Source organism: Blennius ocellaris, assembly GCF_963422515.1.
Source record: "Blennius ocellaris genome assembly, chromosome: 2".
Lineage (NCBI taxonomy): Eukaryota > Metazoa > Chordata > Actinopteri > Blenniiformes > Blenniidae > Blennius > Blennius ocellaris.
The window spans coordinates 25,317,010-25,334,794 of record NC_137651.1 but is presented as its reverse complement, the minus strand read 5'-3'; the positions used below and the strand labels follow the sequence as shown (position 1 = coordinate 25,334,794).

At 42.5% G+C, this 17,785-nt stretch overlaps 2 protein-coding genes across 2 annotated transcripts; both read right to left on the bottom strand.

Moving 5' to 3' along the window:
• Window positions 1-729: 729 nt before the first annotated feature.
• Window positions 730-2,351, bottom strand: fam181b (family with sequence similarity 181 member B; the record flags this gene model as incomplete). Its single annotated transcript, XM_080514465.1, is given in 2 exon segments — window positions 730-2,318; window positions 2,320-2,351. Coding segments are annotated over 2 exon segments (1,230 nt in total). The 3' UTR covers window positions 730-1,120.
• A 3,762-nt stretch (window positions 2,352-6,113) lies between these two features.
• prcp (prolylcarboxypeptidase (angiotensinase C)) lies at window positions 6,114-17,451 on the bottom strand. The gene is made up of 9 exons (XM_080514960.1): window positions 17,270-17,451; window positions 13,540-13,680; window positions 13,335-13,436; window positions 12,874-13,055; window positions 12,513-12,670; window positions 9,895-10,067; window positions 7,865-8,032; window positions 7,561-7,748; window positions 6,114-6,679 (listed from the first exon to the last, which is right to left on the bottom strand). Exons 3-9 carry the CDS (start codon window positions 13,428-13,430, stop codon window positions 6,475-6,477), a joined length of 1,170 nt encoding a protein of 389 aa, XP_080371086.1. The 5' UTR covers window positions 13,431-13,436; window positions 13,540-13,680; window positions 17,270-17,451; the 3' UTR covers window positions 6,114-6,474.
• Window positions 17,452-17,785: the final 334 nt, after the last annotated feature.

Below are 17,785 nucleotides of genomic sequence, written 5' to 3'. Positions count from 1 at the left end.
CTCTTTCAGTGGCTTCCATTTGAAGGCTTCACTGTGGACTCTTCAGCGTGTCCACTCTGGGATTTACCTCATTGTTAAAATGTAAATGAATAACCCTTCACCAGCCAGCAGAGGGGTGTAAACATGCATACCGTTAGTGGGGTTCTTGGTATTCAAACATCCAGGGAGACCTTTCTTTTTTGTTTTCAGTTATGCATTTAGAAGTTTTTAGACTTTCTCACATGTTAAAATTAGCCACTAAATGACTCAACGACTCAAGCAGGAATACATTTAGATTTATGGGATTGAGCTTAATCATGACATTCGGTGGGACACAAAATCATCAAGTGTTTGTTGAATATGAACTCCGTTAATTAAGTTAAGCGTCACAGTTTAGAGGTTTACCATTTGAATGAACATTTATATTTCATTGACAGTATTCCGAGGTGATTTTGTGGCATGAGCAGCATACAAGCCTGCTTTTTAGTCCCAGGAGAAATGTAAAATGAATCATGCTGCACACAGGGTTTCCCCAGCAGCATTTAATTCAGTGCAAGGCTGAGTGAATGCATGTTATTAAGTGTTCTTACACTTTTCTGATAATAACACTTTCAATGATGGACACAGAAGCAGTGATAAAGACCAGCTTTATTTTTTCTTCATATAATAGCTAGATACGTTAAAGGCTTTTTTTTTTTTCATGAGAAACAAACAACAACAAAAATCTGCACAAGCAATGAATCTGCCAGCTGAAAATATATTCAGAGCTATAAAGGTTTATAACGCAAACAGGGCATCAGACATAGTTGACATTATATTTTCAGTAGAATTAGTTGGTATTTAACAGGCTTGTGGAAATATAAAGTGACTAACCTGATGTTTAGTCGACTAAACCAACAGCTATTCCTGAAAATAATGAAAATGTTGTGATCTAATGTGTGATTGACAAAGTCTTGAAATAGCTTCGTGCCAGAGCTGAGGCACAATGTGATTTCGTTTTACTGTATATTGCCTGAGATAAAGAAAAGTACGACATGTCGGATAAATATTTCTACTACAACAGTGATATAAAACTCTCTGAAACTACTGTTAAAACTTTCTGTGATTACCCAGCTCCTCTAACAACAGGATGGTCAGTTTCTCATAGAGATGAATAATTAGCTCTGTTATAACCCCCACTGACATCGTAGGTGACCTGAGGTGTGGAGCAGTCTGTGAAGAAGTTGGGGAAGGTCAAAGTGCACAGTGCGTTGTCTTCTACGCTCCCTGAGATGGCGTCGGACTGACAGTACACGGGGGGCTGGGCCAGGCCCGAGCGCAGGCTCTCCCCCACTTTCTTAGAGGCTCCCGGGCAGTTGATCCAGGGCTCGGAGTAGAGGAGCCCGCTGACCAGATGGTGAGCGTCGTAGGAAGCCGGGTCCGGGCCTCCCAGGTCCGGCTGCACCCTGAGAGACATACCGTGGTAAAGGTCCTGCTCGCTGGCCATGTTGCTGTAGTCCGGCCCCAGGAGCTCGAAGAACTCCGCGGCCTCGGGGTTCCCCCGCTCCAGGTCCTTCAGCGTCATCCCGGACGTGGAGCTGACTTTGGAGCAGTTCGTAGGCTCCGTAAAGAAGGAAGGTGGCAGGTTGCGATGCCTCAGGGGGGGCTTCTTGGCTTTCTCGCCCCTCGTATCCTTCACAGGGCTAAAGAGGGCTGCCAGGCTCTTGCTCTGCAAGTTGGCCTGGATCCCGTCACGCTTAGGCAGGGTTTTGCTCTGCAGCGGGCTCGGCTGAGTCAAAGGGGAGCTCTGTCTCTTTATCGGAGCTTCCGCTCCGTTTCCCGGCGGTATAATGCCCGTGCAGCGTTTGATCTGTTTCTGCAGGTACTTCCGGTGGTTGACTTTCCTTTTGGATTTCACGGGCTTGTCCAGAGCCAACTTGATATTGCTGGAGGCCGAGTCTATGAAGCTCAGCAAGTCTCTGGTGGTTTCTTTGTAGTCCTCGTCGTTTTCCGTCTCACCCAGGAGACTACCATCCAGACTTTTTTCCACCTCATACTCCATCACAGAGCCAGGGAAGCAGAAATTCATGAACTGAGGGTTCATGATTGCAGTCTGAACAGCCATTACTCTGTTGAGCCCGGCGGCTACACCTGTGGCTTCCACTGTGATCCCGGAACCAAAATCGTCTTCAGAGCATGTCTTTCTTCCTCGGATGAACACTTGGTCCTGACGCTCATGAAGTTCCTGTAAACATTGCAGAGTAGAAAGTGACGGGCTCCGAGGGATACGGGGAAATCTTTCAGGGGGCCGGACTAATGATGTCAGAACATCAAAGAGGAGGAGCGAAGGGACCGCAGGACTTAACTCTTTGCTTGTGCCCGACCACCTGCATCAAAGAGGGATTTGTCTGAAATTCCCTGCTGAGCCCAAGACAATAACCTCTGTCAGAGCTCTCCCCCTTCACTTCAACTGTTCACGAGTGCTTTCAACCAATAAAAAAAAAAAAAAGCTTTCATGAAACTGGATGATATTACAGTAACAGCGAGAAGAAAAGCCTTTTAAATCCCAGTGAATGGAGGATTATAGCCGGGCTGAACTGTTACACTAAAATCTCCCCATTTAACTTAAAAGCTCATTTTCTTTGGCTAAATTAAAGCACATGCAAGCAGAAAATATTAGTGAAAAACAAAAGCTAATATCCTGACCACCATTATGAAGGATTTCTCACTTACTTCTAAACACAATTAAAACAGTTAAAGTATCCCACTTTCTTATGCCCGGATCGCTTAGTGAAAAGTAACTTTTAATCTAATTACCATCCATTGAGCCACTGAAACCAACCCGGCTATCAAACCGTGGCCATACAGTAGTGAGACAGGCGTCTTTCTGTGGGAAAATCTTTGTGCCAAAACAGATGCCACTTATTTGGGGGGGAATCTTCCCAACTGCTTACTTGTGTTTTAATCTGCTCATGGCAAAAGTTGATTTCTAGTGCATTCCCAGGCCAGTGGGAATTTCTGCCCTGGCCTGACAACTATTATGGGCTGCCTTTGACATAAAGCCCTACAGGGTCTAAATAGCCTCTATTCTTCGCGCAGCACTGAAAGGGAGCTTTGTGCCAGAGATTCATTAAATTGCACCTCACAGCCCCTTCGTAAAATGGGTCTCAATAATGAACAGTCGATTTAACTAGAAAAGCTGCCGGAGCTGTTAAATTAAAGGGGAATAAGGTGCAGTTCAGGCTCAGTGTGCCAGAAGAAATGTTGACCTTAAGAAATCCTGGGTATGAAACTTCTGCGGTAAACAATAACATATTTACAGTTTCTTGGCCACTGGTGAATACAATGGAGGATGTATCCAAGAGCCAGGCTGTTATGTTGCCAGCACTTAATTCAATTTAATAGGAACTTTAATTCAAGACGATTTTGAGTGATGTTGGATAAACTGTACAACACAAACATTTGTTTTATTTTCTTTCTTTTGTTTCAAACTGATTTCTGTGTTTACCGATTGGCCCCATCCTTTGACAACACTAAACCTTCATTCATTTCCCTCATTTCAAGACGTGCTGCAGCTGAAAAACATAACAGAAGATCACTGGTTTTCCAGAGGGTCCATGTTCGAAGCAGTGACTCATTTAAGGGTTTGAGAAATGTGAAAGTCTGAGGCGGCGGAAAAATTCTTTGTTATGCTAATTCCCGGGGGAGAAAAGGGACAGTGAAACTGATAGCACTAATTATGTGTGTGCCGGCACAAGTCGGTGACTGATAAGGAAGGCAGAAAAACACACATTTGGGAACAACAAATGGCCGCAAAACAAAGTCTCTTCCCTATTTACACAGCTGGAAACAAAAGACCTTTTCATGCAAAAGATGGAAGAAGAAAAAAAAAAAAACTGTCTGTGGAGACATGTGAATTACGCCGGTTGTGCATAAAACAAGAAACGAGAAATTCAAGATTCAATATTTGATAAGACCAAGGCCTTGAGTTTAGACTGGAAAGAACACATATCGAAGTTGGTGAGCTTTTAATGCCCGCCTGAAGGGATTTCGCCTCCTTCTGTGTGCTCGGCGCACAATTTTGGCAAAGTGACATCACCACCATCATGGCACCCCCCACCCCTTTTCTAGTCAGGGGGTCTTGGCTTTTGTGCTGGTGGGTCATTCACATCTCAGAGGCTGACGCACATATCCCGGAAACAAGTTTCTTTTGTGGGATAAAGGCAGAGCGGGTGAGAGGGGATGGGCCGAGGCAGAGCAGCTCAAATGAAGCTAAACATACATAAACCGACAGCGCGTAGACTTGTTTTCAACTCGCAAAACTTTTTGAATCCAAACCAAATGTTTACAGTAGTGATTATAAGTAATCATTTTAACTTGTGGGTTGGTGAAGCATTTATTTTCCTCAAACTAGCAAGTTGTAAGGCACCATACTGAAACGTATTGTCTATTTAAAAATGAGTTTTACTACATTTACATAAACAAGATGAATTTTGTTCTTTGTCATGATATTTAACTTGATTAATGGGAACAGTTTAGTAGATTAATTAGCAATCTTATGAATTTAAGTATAACCACCAAAGCAAAATTACATTGTTTCTACATGTACATTAGCCATGCGTGTCGCTAGCAGTTTCACAGATTAAAACAGTAATTTTCTGCATACATAATCGGAATAAAGTGAACATCCTTTCATATTCCTCTATAACCAACCTTTAGAGTAAATTCTGAAATAGTTACTTGTGTAGAATGAGAATCGATCAAATGCATCCTATTGTCGAGACATTGTGAAGCTCTAAATTGAGACAAATGTGTATTTTTGTGCAGTTTGACAGTTCTCAACAGATCATATTACATACAGCATGTTACGCATATAAAAAAAAAAGTAAGTTCCTCTATTTAATTCAAATGCTTTTAGTTCTGGATTCCATTTGTGTTAAGATGTGGTTAAACACATCCTCCGTCCCCAAGAATTTACCAATTCAGCAGCACCCAACCTGGAGGGAGCAGGGCCGCCTGATACAACGTGATGTGACATGCACTGGCTTAATCTCTTCCTACTACTGTGTGGTCCCCCGTCTGAGCAGGAACGCACTCAAAAGTTTGAGGTTGAACGAATACTAATAACGCCTCTGATTGATGGCTGATGTCAGGCTGGCGAAATTAATGACCCCTCAAAGTCCTGAGAAAAGTTTAAGGAGGGCATTTAGTGGCGGAGACCCCATCCTCCCCCATGTTTAGACATGTTTCTTTCTACTGGGGTGTCTGAAATTCAGTCAAGCCTGTGACAAAATGCCGAAATGTCTGGCTTTGTGTCTCCCGGTAGAAAATCAACCCACATACCAATGTAGGACATGTTCCCCCCCCATCTGCTTCACAAGGTCATGTCATGTCAGGGACTTTTTTTTATTGAAAAAAAGAAGAGTTAGATAGGAAAGAAGAGTAGGAAAAGAAGAGGCCAAAATAGCAGGACGACATGTTTTCTTCAGTGGACAGTGTGTTAAGTCTCTACTGTTTCACGATTTTCTTAATTTTGATGTTAAAAAAAAAAGAAGAGAAAAAAAAGAACAATTTCCCTCAACTATAAAAGGCTCATCCTCCGCCTTGCTCTTAACCTTCCACCAACCCCTCTCCACCTCCTTGGCACCGCAGGAGTTGTATTAATAATATTACTTGAAGGGAAGGGAGGGGGTGCAAACCTGAGTCTATGGACTGTCTTGGTTCCACAATTTAGAGCTTTAATGGCAGCTGGTGATATAATGTGTGCTGTGGGGAATCCCGCAGGTTGGTCCACAGGGGTGAGGTCAGCAGGCGTAGCTGCAATAACCTCCCACCACTGACTTTATTGGCCTCCTCCGATTGGGTTTTTATTAAATCTGGAGCACGTGCAATTGTTCTTGTAGGGTGGAAATAGAAGTTAAAGAGGTCAGTCTTTATCCAACATGACAAAGAGCTTCCTCAGCTGAGTAGCCTCACGAAAGAATCTGGAACTCTTTTTTTTTTCTTTTTTTTTAACTCATATTGAGTGGAAAATGTGTTCCTTGGAGAAATTGTAAAATGCAAAACTTGAGGAGAGGCACTTGTATTTTGTGAATAACAAAAACATTTATTTTCACATTCATCGTGGTAAAAAAAAAAAGCAAACGTGTCTCCTGAGACTGATTCAAGGATTAGAAAGTATCTTGCAATATATGTTCACTTAAAAAAAAAAAAACCACAAACATCTCAGTGGTTTTTACATGACAAGCAGATCAAAGATTTGTATCCTCAGATACAAATCTTTGCAGATTAAAGATTTGTTGTAAATTCACATGTAAATTCATATTCTTGGCATTTTTGAAGTGCAGGTTACAATGAACCCATCTGCATGACTGAGACAGAAAAAAAATTTTTTTTTTAAAGGGAGACAATGTTTGGAATAAGCACAGTGAGAAATTGTATTTCAAAACAAATTAAAGCAAAATCTGTGCAGATTTTTCTCAACCGTTTGGAGAGTACGAGGGAGGTCGGTGCAGTTTACCGATTCTTTTTAGCCTGCCTGATCCACTCCCGGAAATACTCCACCTCTAACGCCCGGGCGGCCCGCACCGAAGGCGGATCAAGGTCGTTGCTGTAGCGGAGGTCCAGGTGATGGGCTCCCTCAGGAATCATAATGGAAACCAGAGAGTCGGTGATGTTGTGAGTCACTCCTCCGGCGGACCACGGATCAAGTCCTCCATTACTGGATTCAAACATCAGAGACGATCTCTCAGAATCGGACACTGAATCCTTGTAACTAACAACTCTAACAACAGACAACTTATTTTTCACATTTTAGGAATTTTGTAACACCGTTCAAGTTACAAAGGTATCTCAGATTTATGTGACACAGCTGAAAAGAAATGTGAAAGAAAAAGATGCAAATATAGCTCACTGCGGCCACTCATCATCATCTTTAATTCTTGAATTAATCTGCCAATTGACAGATATAACTAGCTATTGACTTACAAAGCACTTTTCCAGCCGGCCGATATTCGTTCATACAATTCAAAGTGCTTTATGGGGAGGCCAATGTGTGTGCCCCGAGGTGTCATTGCAAGTGGATGGATGGATAGATGGGTACATGTTTCAATTCTTCCAGAAGCTGAAAGAAACCTCACTGAATGTCTTCGTTCTTCATTTGGAAATGGCTAACAGAAGCTCACCTACACACAGCACGAACAAGTGGTGATTTGAACTTGACCCTGAAACTCGCTGGTAATGTTCTCTCAAACAGGTGTTTGAACTCAGACTGGCTCTGGTTCTGAGCTGCTTGGTTTCAAAAGTAAGTTTCAGTCAAAACAAAGAGCATTAGAGCAGTGGAAGTGACTTGAAATGAAAGTGTGTATTAAAGATCTCAGTGTCTCTCAAGCATGAGGACAGATATGAATGCATTAAACCTGATATGACCCAGTTATTCAAGTTTGAAACATCTATTTTTAACCTGTACAACATGTCGGTGTTTGAAGCTCCAGTCAGGTGCACTTAAATCGATTCTCTCTCTCTCTCTCTCTCTCTCTCCACTCGACAGCCCAGAAAATACACAAACCTCCTCCATCACTTGCTTTCACGTTGGATGCTTACCTGAAGATGATGTTGCTGTGGGAGGCGATCTCTTTCCCCCCGTAGACCGTGTCTGCCCAGTCGGCCCGTGGCCTGACGCCAAACATGGCGTTGCACTGGTCGGAGAAGGCCTGGAAGTTCCACTCCTCGGGCTCGAACATGTCCTGCACGCCGTCTGTGCACATGGGCATCACCATCTCCGTGCAGGACTGTGGGGGAGGGGTGGGACACACATTGATTCTGACAGGTGAAGCTGCCCGCCGACGCGGCGGCGTACCGATCTAACCCGCGTGACGAGGTCGAGCCCCGCTTTGCGTTATGCTACCTGGTAAAACCAGCCGAGGAAACCCAGGCTGCTGGTCGCCGTCTGCGATGTGTTGAGGCAGGAAGCGCTCCCGGTGAAGTTATAGTAAACCTTCACCGCTTGGGAGACGCCGTGCAGGAGTTGGTCGTCAGACACAGCGGAGTCAAAACTCAGATACTTGCAGACCACCTTAAAAAAAAAAAAAAAAAAAAAGGAAAAACCTCAACAACAAGAGTTAAGTACCGTAGATGTTTGATCACATCAGTTTGGGAAACCTATTAAAGCTTCATGCATTTTTTTAAAACAATATTAAAAGGAGACCATTAGACTATCTCGCTCCCTTACATCCAAGTTGTTTACAAGACTAAAGGCTGCTTTCTTGTGGGCCATAAAGTGCTTTTTCCACATAAAAAGTAGTGGCGCCTGATTTGCATATGAAATTCCCTGGAATGAACTTGAATTTACAGCTCCAATCTTGGCAGAAAAGACAAAAAAAAACGAAAAGAAAAAAAACAAAACATTTACCTAAAAGCTGATGATATAAACAATTTACAATGTAAAGATTTCGCTCTCATTACTATTGTTGTGTTTGAGCACGGGCAACTCTTAGAATTAATAGCGTGAACGATAAATATTTGAGTTTGAGCCCCAGTTTGATTTGACTGCGTGTTGTTATGGTTGCAGCAGTCGAGTTGGCCGTGGTGTTGTTCTTGCACTCTTTGTGAAAGCCGAGAAAACTGGGCTTTCTTGTTTGGAGGTTGGAGGGGAGCTGCACAAATGTGGAGTCTGTTACTAAGGCTTTTGTCTTGGGGCCGGGGAGGAGTTGGTGGTCGATGGATGAGGAGGGCCACAGACATGTCCAACTAAAGATTTATACTGTGAAAAAAAAAAAAAAAAAAAAAAAACCCACTGCAATAGCTCCAAAGCATCTTCTCCTTACTTTTTTAGATAGGATTAGGCTTATACATTCATCTCTGCCAACAGATTTCCCTCCTCTAAGCCCTCAATACCCCGTTCTCACACTCACTCAGATAATCACATTAGCTTTGTCATTAAAAAAGCTCCTCTTTGCACCCACTGCCTAAACCGCTTAAACCACCCATAGGGGTCGCATACATTACAGGCAAGGAGACAAATAACAAAAAATGACCATTTAGTGTTTGTTTCACCCGATATGATTGCTCCGGGGTGTATCCAGTGGGTTTATTACTCATACAAATAGAAATGTATCGTGAGAGTGAAAGAGGTCTGTATGAGATTCCTGTTTGAGCTCCTGTGCGGGAACTTAAAGCACTGAACAGTGAGTCAAGGTCAATGGCAGAGTTTGGTTTCGACACGTGACATGACCACCGCGGTCCGGTCACAAGCTCATTCACGTGGACATAAAAGGACATTTTGTAAATCCGACGACAGGAAGCGTCTATAAAATAAATGTTTCTACTGCTTTTGTTTTTTAACGCTAGCTACTGAATATGTTCGCCGGTTTCTTCACAGTTACTGTGACTACGTTTCCAACATCAAGTGCCCAGTTGAGTAATTGTTACTGTCCCATTCAGGCAAGGGTGGCGCACCAAGCAAACGTCCTCTTTAGCGCCGTGTGAGCGTTCTCGCAGGAACACCTCAGAGATCCTACGGAGTGTGCGAGTGAAAGGAGCAAATTGGACGAGGGAAGAAAAGAGCGATGGCTTACTTGTAGCTACTCATCTAAAGAATACTTCAAACCCAAAAAGAAACTAGATCCTTATGAATATTAATGAAGTTAGTTGACAGCTGTTGTAAACAAAAGCCTGGAAGACCACAACAAACACTTCCAACACAATCGGCTGAATCACACATTCATTTTAATTAAGGACAGGCTGTCAGGCCAAATTAGGCGCTAAAGCAAAGATAAACAAAACAACGCAGCGAGTTAAAACCAGTAGCAGAAAATTATTATGAAGCCGGACTGAAACTTTTCCTGTCATGTATTTTTTTTCAGTTCGAGTCACACCAGAGGACAAAAATCAGAGAACAATCTTTTCCAAACAGCTGTTTTTTTGGTTTTTTTGTACCTGGATTGGCCAGGGAGGCAACGGCTGGAGGAAACTTGCTTGGTACGGGTAGTCCACCATGGCCAGATTCACCCACGTCTCCTGAAGCCAGCTCTTGAAGGCAGCAGCTTCATCCCGGTTTTTCAGAGGGGCACACAAACTGAATTGTTCTGACAGCCACTGAAGACCAGACGCTGGCGAGAAGCATAAACATGAACAAAGCTTATCAGTGTGTGTCAAACATGTGGCCCACGGACCAAAACTGGCCTGTGAGAGGATTTTAATCAGGCCATAAGGATGACCTGAAAGTAACAAAGACGAAATTACCGACAATTTTAACAATAACAATGTAGAAATTGTTGTTTCTAAGTTGTCCCCTGGGGGTCGCACTGTTTCAGGACAAGTGTTATGTTAAATACACAGACTGAGCTCTCCATCACTCTCCTGTATTTATTTTGTGCATAATTTGGTATGTTTTCAGGGAGCATGCATATGGCATGTGGGGCATACAGAGAAATACCACTGACGACCTGTGGGGGCAGTGCTGACAACATAGCTCATGTGCGACCAGTGAACAAACTGGGTACATGAAAACACCCATTTGAGACCGAAGCACACGCTTATTTAATTATTGACAATGTTTTGGAATGAGTGGAAACATTTATTTCACATTACTTCCATCGTTTTCACACACTGTGTTATTGTTGTGTTGCTTTGACACATTTGCTCGTAAAGTTCAGTTAGTTGTATGAAGACGCTCTGTAACCAATTTCTGTTTCTTGAAAGAATGAAAGAAACAGCTGAGGTGAACTACAAGACGCAGACATATTACAGAGGTAACATACATTCCAACAAATTATCACTTACGACAGCGAGATCACAATTATTCAGCGCAGCCAAAGCTGGGTGCCCCGACTGAAACGAGTCAGTCTGGATGTAGTTCAACACTAAATGTACAATAACTATTAAACCACTTTTCTCCTGCTTTTATCATTCTAATGCAATCTGCATAATGAATTAGACACATGTTAAGAGAGACTACCGGCTGCTTTACGACACAGTATGCAATCGAGTGGCAGTTAACATAAGCAGTGAGCCTATACATATAGGGAGCTGCATTATAAAGCAGCACTGAACTTTTTTTATTGGAATACTTTTACTAACATTGTGATGTGATGAATGTACCCGAGCATTCAATAAAGCTTCTTCCTACACTTTAGGATTATGATAATACAACAGGTTCCAGGGGGATCCTATAAAGGCACATTTCCTCGGATCTAAGCTGAAGAGTCCTCCGAGGAGCGACTCCAGACTTTATATCCCACAGTATTACAAGGTTTAATATCAGCTGTCTGGTTTCAGGCTCCAGTAGACAGTTGCCCTACTTCCAACTTGAACTTTTCAATGTCAAATTTCTAAAGAAGAAACATACTTTTTTTGCGACACAAAAAAAGCCTGGTGCACTATTCTGTCAGTCAACATTTGAAGTGAAAACACACTGCTTTTGCGTCTTTCTTTCAGAAAGATTTAGCATTTAAACTGCAAAGTTTTGAAAACTACGTCCGTTTACATGGCAACGTCAGAGTACAATGTAGTTTTCATGTTGGGCCTCTAGCTGGTGGCGTTGTTTGTTATTGTAATGAAATTAGGTTGTTATTACAGGTCATTCAACTATATAGTCGCCAAGTCCCATGAGATTATGGACTGGGAGTAGGCCTGGGCAATAAAAATCGAAAATTTACCGATACCAAAATTTATCGGTAAATTTGCGGTTCATTACCCAGGCCTACTCCCAGTCCATAATCTCCTGCTTAATGAAGTTCACAACAACGCTACATGTGAACTACAGTGTCTTGCAGTTTCAAACTTTCATTTGCCAGTTTTCCACCACAAAAGATGCATTCAGCTCTAATTTTGACTGTTGCTTGAATGAAGCCATATTCTACGTGTACTAATTTAACCTTTGTGTTAACCTTAACCCTTTCAGTACTCGCTGTTTTTTTTCTTTTTGATGTAATCACCTTTATTACTATTTATAAAACTTAAATTGTAATTTCTTTTTTTGTCTTTGAACAAAAAAGATCCACTTGTAATCGAACACTAAACTTGTGTATTTTTGTATAACATAAGTCAATAAAATTTCTGACTCACCTTTGTCAAAAACATTACCCCTTAAAAATGAGGGCTTCACAACCCGCCTACGCATCTTTGGAACGATATTTTGTAGAGCGAACTACGTTTCCTGGATTTAAACCATCCCTGTGGACGGTCAGTGTTCGGCACCCGGGGGGGAAGGTAGGGGTCAAGGGCCTCGCTCAGTGGCCCACAAGTGGAATACTTTCAGCTGTGGAATTTGAACATGTGAGCATGTTTCTGTCCTCCCCGACCTCGCCTGAAGACACCTGCATTACCACCCCAGTTAAACTCCCCACCTGCCCCTGTCCCCAGGGCGGTTCGCTGGGAGGAGGGCCTTGCGCTCCACTCCTGAAGCGAGAGCTCCCGTGGGGCTCGCCTCCTCGGCTCACTGGGTCAGTGGAAAAGCAAAAAGAGCACTCTGTCCTCACCCATAATAAACGGGGAAACGGAAACAAGAGTCCCACAATGCAGCAGTTCAGTTACACCATCGCATCGAGACTTACCTGTGGACGAGACATTATTTATGGCCTTCCATGATTTCCTGATGTTGGTATCACAGTTAGAGCCACTTTTGGCAAAGTCTTGTGTGACTACTTTGTGGAAGTCTCCACATGGCGCCATGTCAGGGAACTGCCATATTGGTGCAGACGCTGCCAGAGCTCTGAAACACAACAAGAAGCAAACACATTTCAGCTTTTATATCAGAAGTCCACAAACTGCCGATCCTCTCTTATCTCTGGATAACATTTGTGAACATATTTACCAAAAAAAACCCAAAACAAATGCAAAGGTTGTATGAAAGTCAAAAGAACTAACTTTTATTTCATGTACTGTGTTAACGTACAAATCTAGTGGCTATCTTACCCAACGACTATATTGGGGTATTTCATCCTCAACCAGGCAGAGAGCATCCCTCCGTACGAGCCTCCCACAGCGATGACGGGGCTTTGCTGAGCCCCCGGTAAAGTCTTCTTGAGGCTCTGAATTAGCACTGCAAAGTCAGCCAGGGCCTGCTCTGAGGTTAGGTAGTTCAGATGTTTGCTGTCCTGGAGGCAAACCAAAAGAAAAAGGAAAAAAGAATACAGCTTCAAAGTTCAATTCAAACTCCAGCCTCTTGAGTTGGGTGAGAGTTTCCTCCTCGGTAAATGATCAGCGTTCAATTTTTCAAGCACTGTCTGGATTATTGCCAGTGAGAATGGCAATAGAATGTCTAAGCTCTTCTTTCAAACTGTAAATTAACAACTGATTTGGAATCCAGAAAGATGAAAACAATGTAACTGGGCAAATGTGATCTAATTTATGTGTGACTCTGCATGTTTTCTTACACTGTAAGAGTCTGGCCCAAATGGCAGGGACTCTCCATAGTAACGATGTTCTGCAAAAACCAGCATGGCACCCAACTCCTCCGCAATTTCCCACATGAAGCCCTAAAAGAACAAAAAAAAAAAAAAGAGAGAGAGGGAATGGAAAAATGACTTACAATGAAGATTATGTAAAGAGTGAATATGATCCATCGGGTAGATGTTTTACAGTGTTGTTGCAGAACCAGGCAATGTCGCCTTCATTCCCGGTGTAGAACAGGATGGGGCCTCCTGGCTGCTGCCAGTGTTGGTCAGCTGTGAGGTATTTCTGTTTGAACGTGCCATCTTCAAGAAACCCAAAGTGATCAATCTGTGAAAAACAGCAGCAGCACAATTATGAGAAGCAGAAAGTAACACTTTGGTGCTGATTCTATCGGCATATCAGAGCAGTATTAGATTCAGGAGAAGTAGAAAAAGAAGAATAAAAAAAAACCCAAACGAAGGGGGGAAGACGTAGTATGTGCCTGTCTTCGATGGAGCCGTGACTCCACCTTCTCCCACTGTCAAGCGAAACTGACCTGGAGCAAAGCGGCACAGAAGATGGATGGAAACAAATTTACTGCCGTCGCCTCTCATTTGGCAGAATCTTGCGCCATTTTCACCAACAATCTAGTAAATTAAAGTAGTCATTACTCACACTATCCCTGACAATCCCCCTACGTGGCAACGTTAATCAACAGAAAGAGAGACTTAATTCCAGGCGTCCAATCTAAATTGCTCTGAAGGTAAAATACCTGGCCGCGGGCCAGCTGTGGTTTAATGACAGTACCGAGGTCGGACTCCGGGGCAATTAGCCCCAATTTGTATTAAAAAATGTTGGAGCCATTTTAAGGGACGCCACATTAGTTCCACTTAAAATGAGCCCTGAAATATCCTTTCATGAAGCCTGTAGGATGCTGGAGCATATCTCCTGTGTTCTTTATCAAACAAAAGGCAAAAAGAAACCAACGACTTCACAGAGAAGACGACCCCATGAGGCCAGTAAGTGGCCCAAAACCTTGAAACAGCCCCAACACTTACTCACAGAGAAATCCCCCCCACCCATCCCCCCACCGTCGCTCTTTTCCCTCCTCGGCAGATACAAAGGACGCAGCGATTTTATGAGCCAATGACAGAAAAAAGATTCTGGGGCCTCAATGTGTTCATTCAACCCTCGCCTCCTTCACACTTGGCAGTGCTTTAAAGTGTGTGGGGACCATGAGACGGTTTAAAGGGAAAGTTCAGCCTGGCAGCAAAGTGAGTTTCGCCGAGTTTGGTGCATGGGTTTTGGATTTTGCGTAGTATTTAACAGAGACATTTTCTGGGGGGGGGGGTCCTAAAATCTGAAAGGGTTTCTGTAGTTCAGTTTTGAAATTATTGATCTGTTACTGTCTAGTTAGTGAAACTAATGACGCATACAAAATGTTTATTCCTATTCAGAAAGCTATGATAAACTAAAGCGGACGAATAAACACATTTGTCCAGCTAAAGGACCCCTGGAGTGTACTGCATCACTTGCGCCCACTCAGTAGTCTCGTCACAAAACCTGGGAGGATTTGTTTCTTAACATATTCCACACCCGGATGAGTAGTGCCACCTGGTGGCTGCAGCGTGCAGCACTGCAGGGAAGCTGGCGCGGGTTCGAAAATTCAGTGCGCGTGGCTGCAAATCAAAGCTGGAGCCCGTGTGTCCAACTGCTGCACGGGACAAGGGGCTGCAGCTGTTGTCCGGCGAACGGAGGCGCGAGAGAGACGAGGAAAGCGCACACTCGTGCAAACTGACAGCGGTTAATTTAGAAGGATGCTGGAGGACACTTCCATTCATTGTCTCGTGAGGCAGAGTGCACTCCGAAAGGATTTCCTGACGACAACTGCTGGATCACTTGGAGCCGTCTTCACAGCAGTTCGCCCAACAAAGTGCAGGAAAAGATGCATGATAGACGGATTTTTTTTTTTTAGGGGGGGGGGGGTTGTTGTTTAAAAAAAAATAATAATAAAAGCAGATTTTCTCCTGGTACCAAAATACTTAGAGATAGATAGATAGATAGATAGATAGGTAAAGGAGCAACCTGTATTGTCTAAACAACCGACATCAAGTGGGTGTAAAAAAGGTGGAAATTGTTTTTATCTTCTTGTCAGCTCGGCTGATTAAACAGGATGTGGTGGGTTGGACCAGGTGTAGAGCAACATCCCCAAACACAATCACTGCTAACAATATTGCCCGCAGGATAGACAACTCAATCGTAAACTTTGATTTAAAAACAGATCTGAAATGTGTTGTTTTTTTCCTCAGATATTGAGAGGAATATTAAACTACTTTAATTTTTTTGAATAACGTAATGTAAAACAGTGATATAAATTGATAAGAGGTCTAATAACACGACATTTCAAATGGCATATAAACATTTAACAATAATACAACACACATAATATAACATAGCGTATCATGTTCATATGATCCTACTGAAACAAAACCTAGACGAGAAATGTAAATTGTTTTCTCTCAGTTTTTTTGACATTAGTTGTGTTGTATTGGTATGTAGTATGTTGTCTCCAATTACTATGGTGACACCTTCAATTGCTCTCAAAATGTGACTTGTATGTGCATGAATTTGTTGCCAATTTGTGACTCTACAAAGAAAATAAGAAATTGGATGAATAGGTTTAGAAGACAGGTGGTAGAGTTACTTTACAGAGTTAAGATAAATGATCATACAAGTATTAGCTTTTGATTCATGCCTCATTATGATCTATATTAAGCAGCTGGTTAATCAGTGTATAAGGACTGTCAAAAGCAACCTCCAGTCAATATCTGTAAGGTCTCTGTTACATTAGTGATTACAACAATTATTGTGATTGACACTTTGTCAGCTCTCCTTCCTGTTGGAATATCAAAATAGGACAAAACGTCTTGTGACTACTTGAGTCAAGGTGTGCAGAACCACGAAACGCTCGACCTGCTATATGAATAACAATAAATGGGAAATGTAGGAGCTGAATAGGGATCAGTCAAACTGCCCTCACATTCTGTGATGAGGCCCCTGGGTAGGGCTTTAGGCAGGGAGCCAAGACGGAGCCAGTTGTGATGGCTTTCTCTTCACTACAGGAAGCTGGATGGAAACACCTATTGTGTTTTAACTCTGTAGACACAACAGACAAACCCCCACAGAATTAAGTTGTAGGGGGAATTGTGGAAAAGAGCAAGTGGCTGCAAATATTATAAAAGAGTGGGTAAACTAAACAGAGGATCATTAAACAATCTACATAATCAGAAAACAAAATTGAATCCCAAAATCAGTCTGATCACTCATCTTGTGCCATAATATTTCCAAACATTTGTGTGTGTGTGTGTGTGTTGTTAATTGTCATTGTTGGAAAAAATACTTGTACAAAAATAAAAGTAGTGTTCACTACTTATTCTATACTCAATTGAAAGTAAAAGTAAAGTGTTTTTTTTTTTAACACGCAAGCACTCTTTTCAAAGACTAGTCAAAGTATCAGTTCCTTTTCACCAACATTTGATAACTACAGTCAGAGTTTTTTTTTTTTTTTTTTACATTTGTGAGAAAATATAACTATGGAACAAGAATAATATTAAACGTATGGAAAGGGTTGCATACGAGTATACATTTGGGGTGTACTCCCCAAATGTATACAGTGATATATAGTGAAATCCCCCTAAAATACGACTAATTACAAGAGTGCAGAGAGTATTTTTAATTCATCATTCCTACCGTTGTATAATTTAAAAGATGAAGCAGTTTTTCGCTCATACAAATGAATAAACAACAGGTTTTGTTTTTTTTTTTTTAAGTGTCAAACATGAACAGAAGCAATCAATCATACATGATCTGTTTAAAACTCTGTTTAGTGACTTTCAAACTGTTAGGTGAACGAATTGAGGACACATTGGAGACTCACCTTCTGGTCAAAGTAAGACGTTTTATAGCTGATGGGGGGTTCTGTGGAGGAAGGCAGCCCACCACCCAGTTTGAAGAAAAGTTGAGATTGGAGTGCAGTCACGTGGAAACAGACAAAACACAGCGTTAGGACGCAGACAGCCGCAGCTGTGCAGCTCCAGACCTCCGTCCTCACTGCAGCCATCGCAACCACACTGACCGTCAGCTTATGATTAAACCAGGTCGCATGATCTGTCTGAGTTTATGGAGAGGAGAGAAACGAGAGGGGAGAGAGGCTCGTCCCGTAAAAAAAAAAAAAAAAAAAACAGAGGAAGTGAGACTTCTGCTGTCAGCAGATCCACAGAGTTGTGACTCCCGGACACCTAAATTTAGCACCGAGGAAGAAGAGGCTCGCTGCCGGTCGGGAAGCATCGAGTTCAAAGTCCACTTAGCATTTCAACAACTTTAAATCACTTGAAGGCAGCTAGCTGTTATGATTATGTTGAACAGATGGTGCTACTGTCGGCGGCTCGCAATG

Excerpts from the sequence above, each read along its gene's own strand:
- prcp (XM_080514960.1), bottom strand. The coding sequence starts at position 13,430 with ATGTGGGAAATTGCGGAGGAGTTGGGTGCCATGCTGGTTTTTGCAGAA. Across the intron at positions 13,056-13,334 it reads TTGGGCCAGACTCTTACAGT|GACAGCAAACATCTGAACTA; the intron begins GTAAGAAAACAT and ends GTTTGCCTCCAG. Across the intron at positions 6,680-7,560 it reads CACAGCAACATCATCTTCAG|TAATGGAGGACTTGATCCGT; the intron begins GTAAGCATCCAA and ends GTTTGAATCCAG.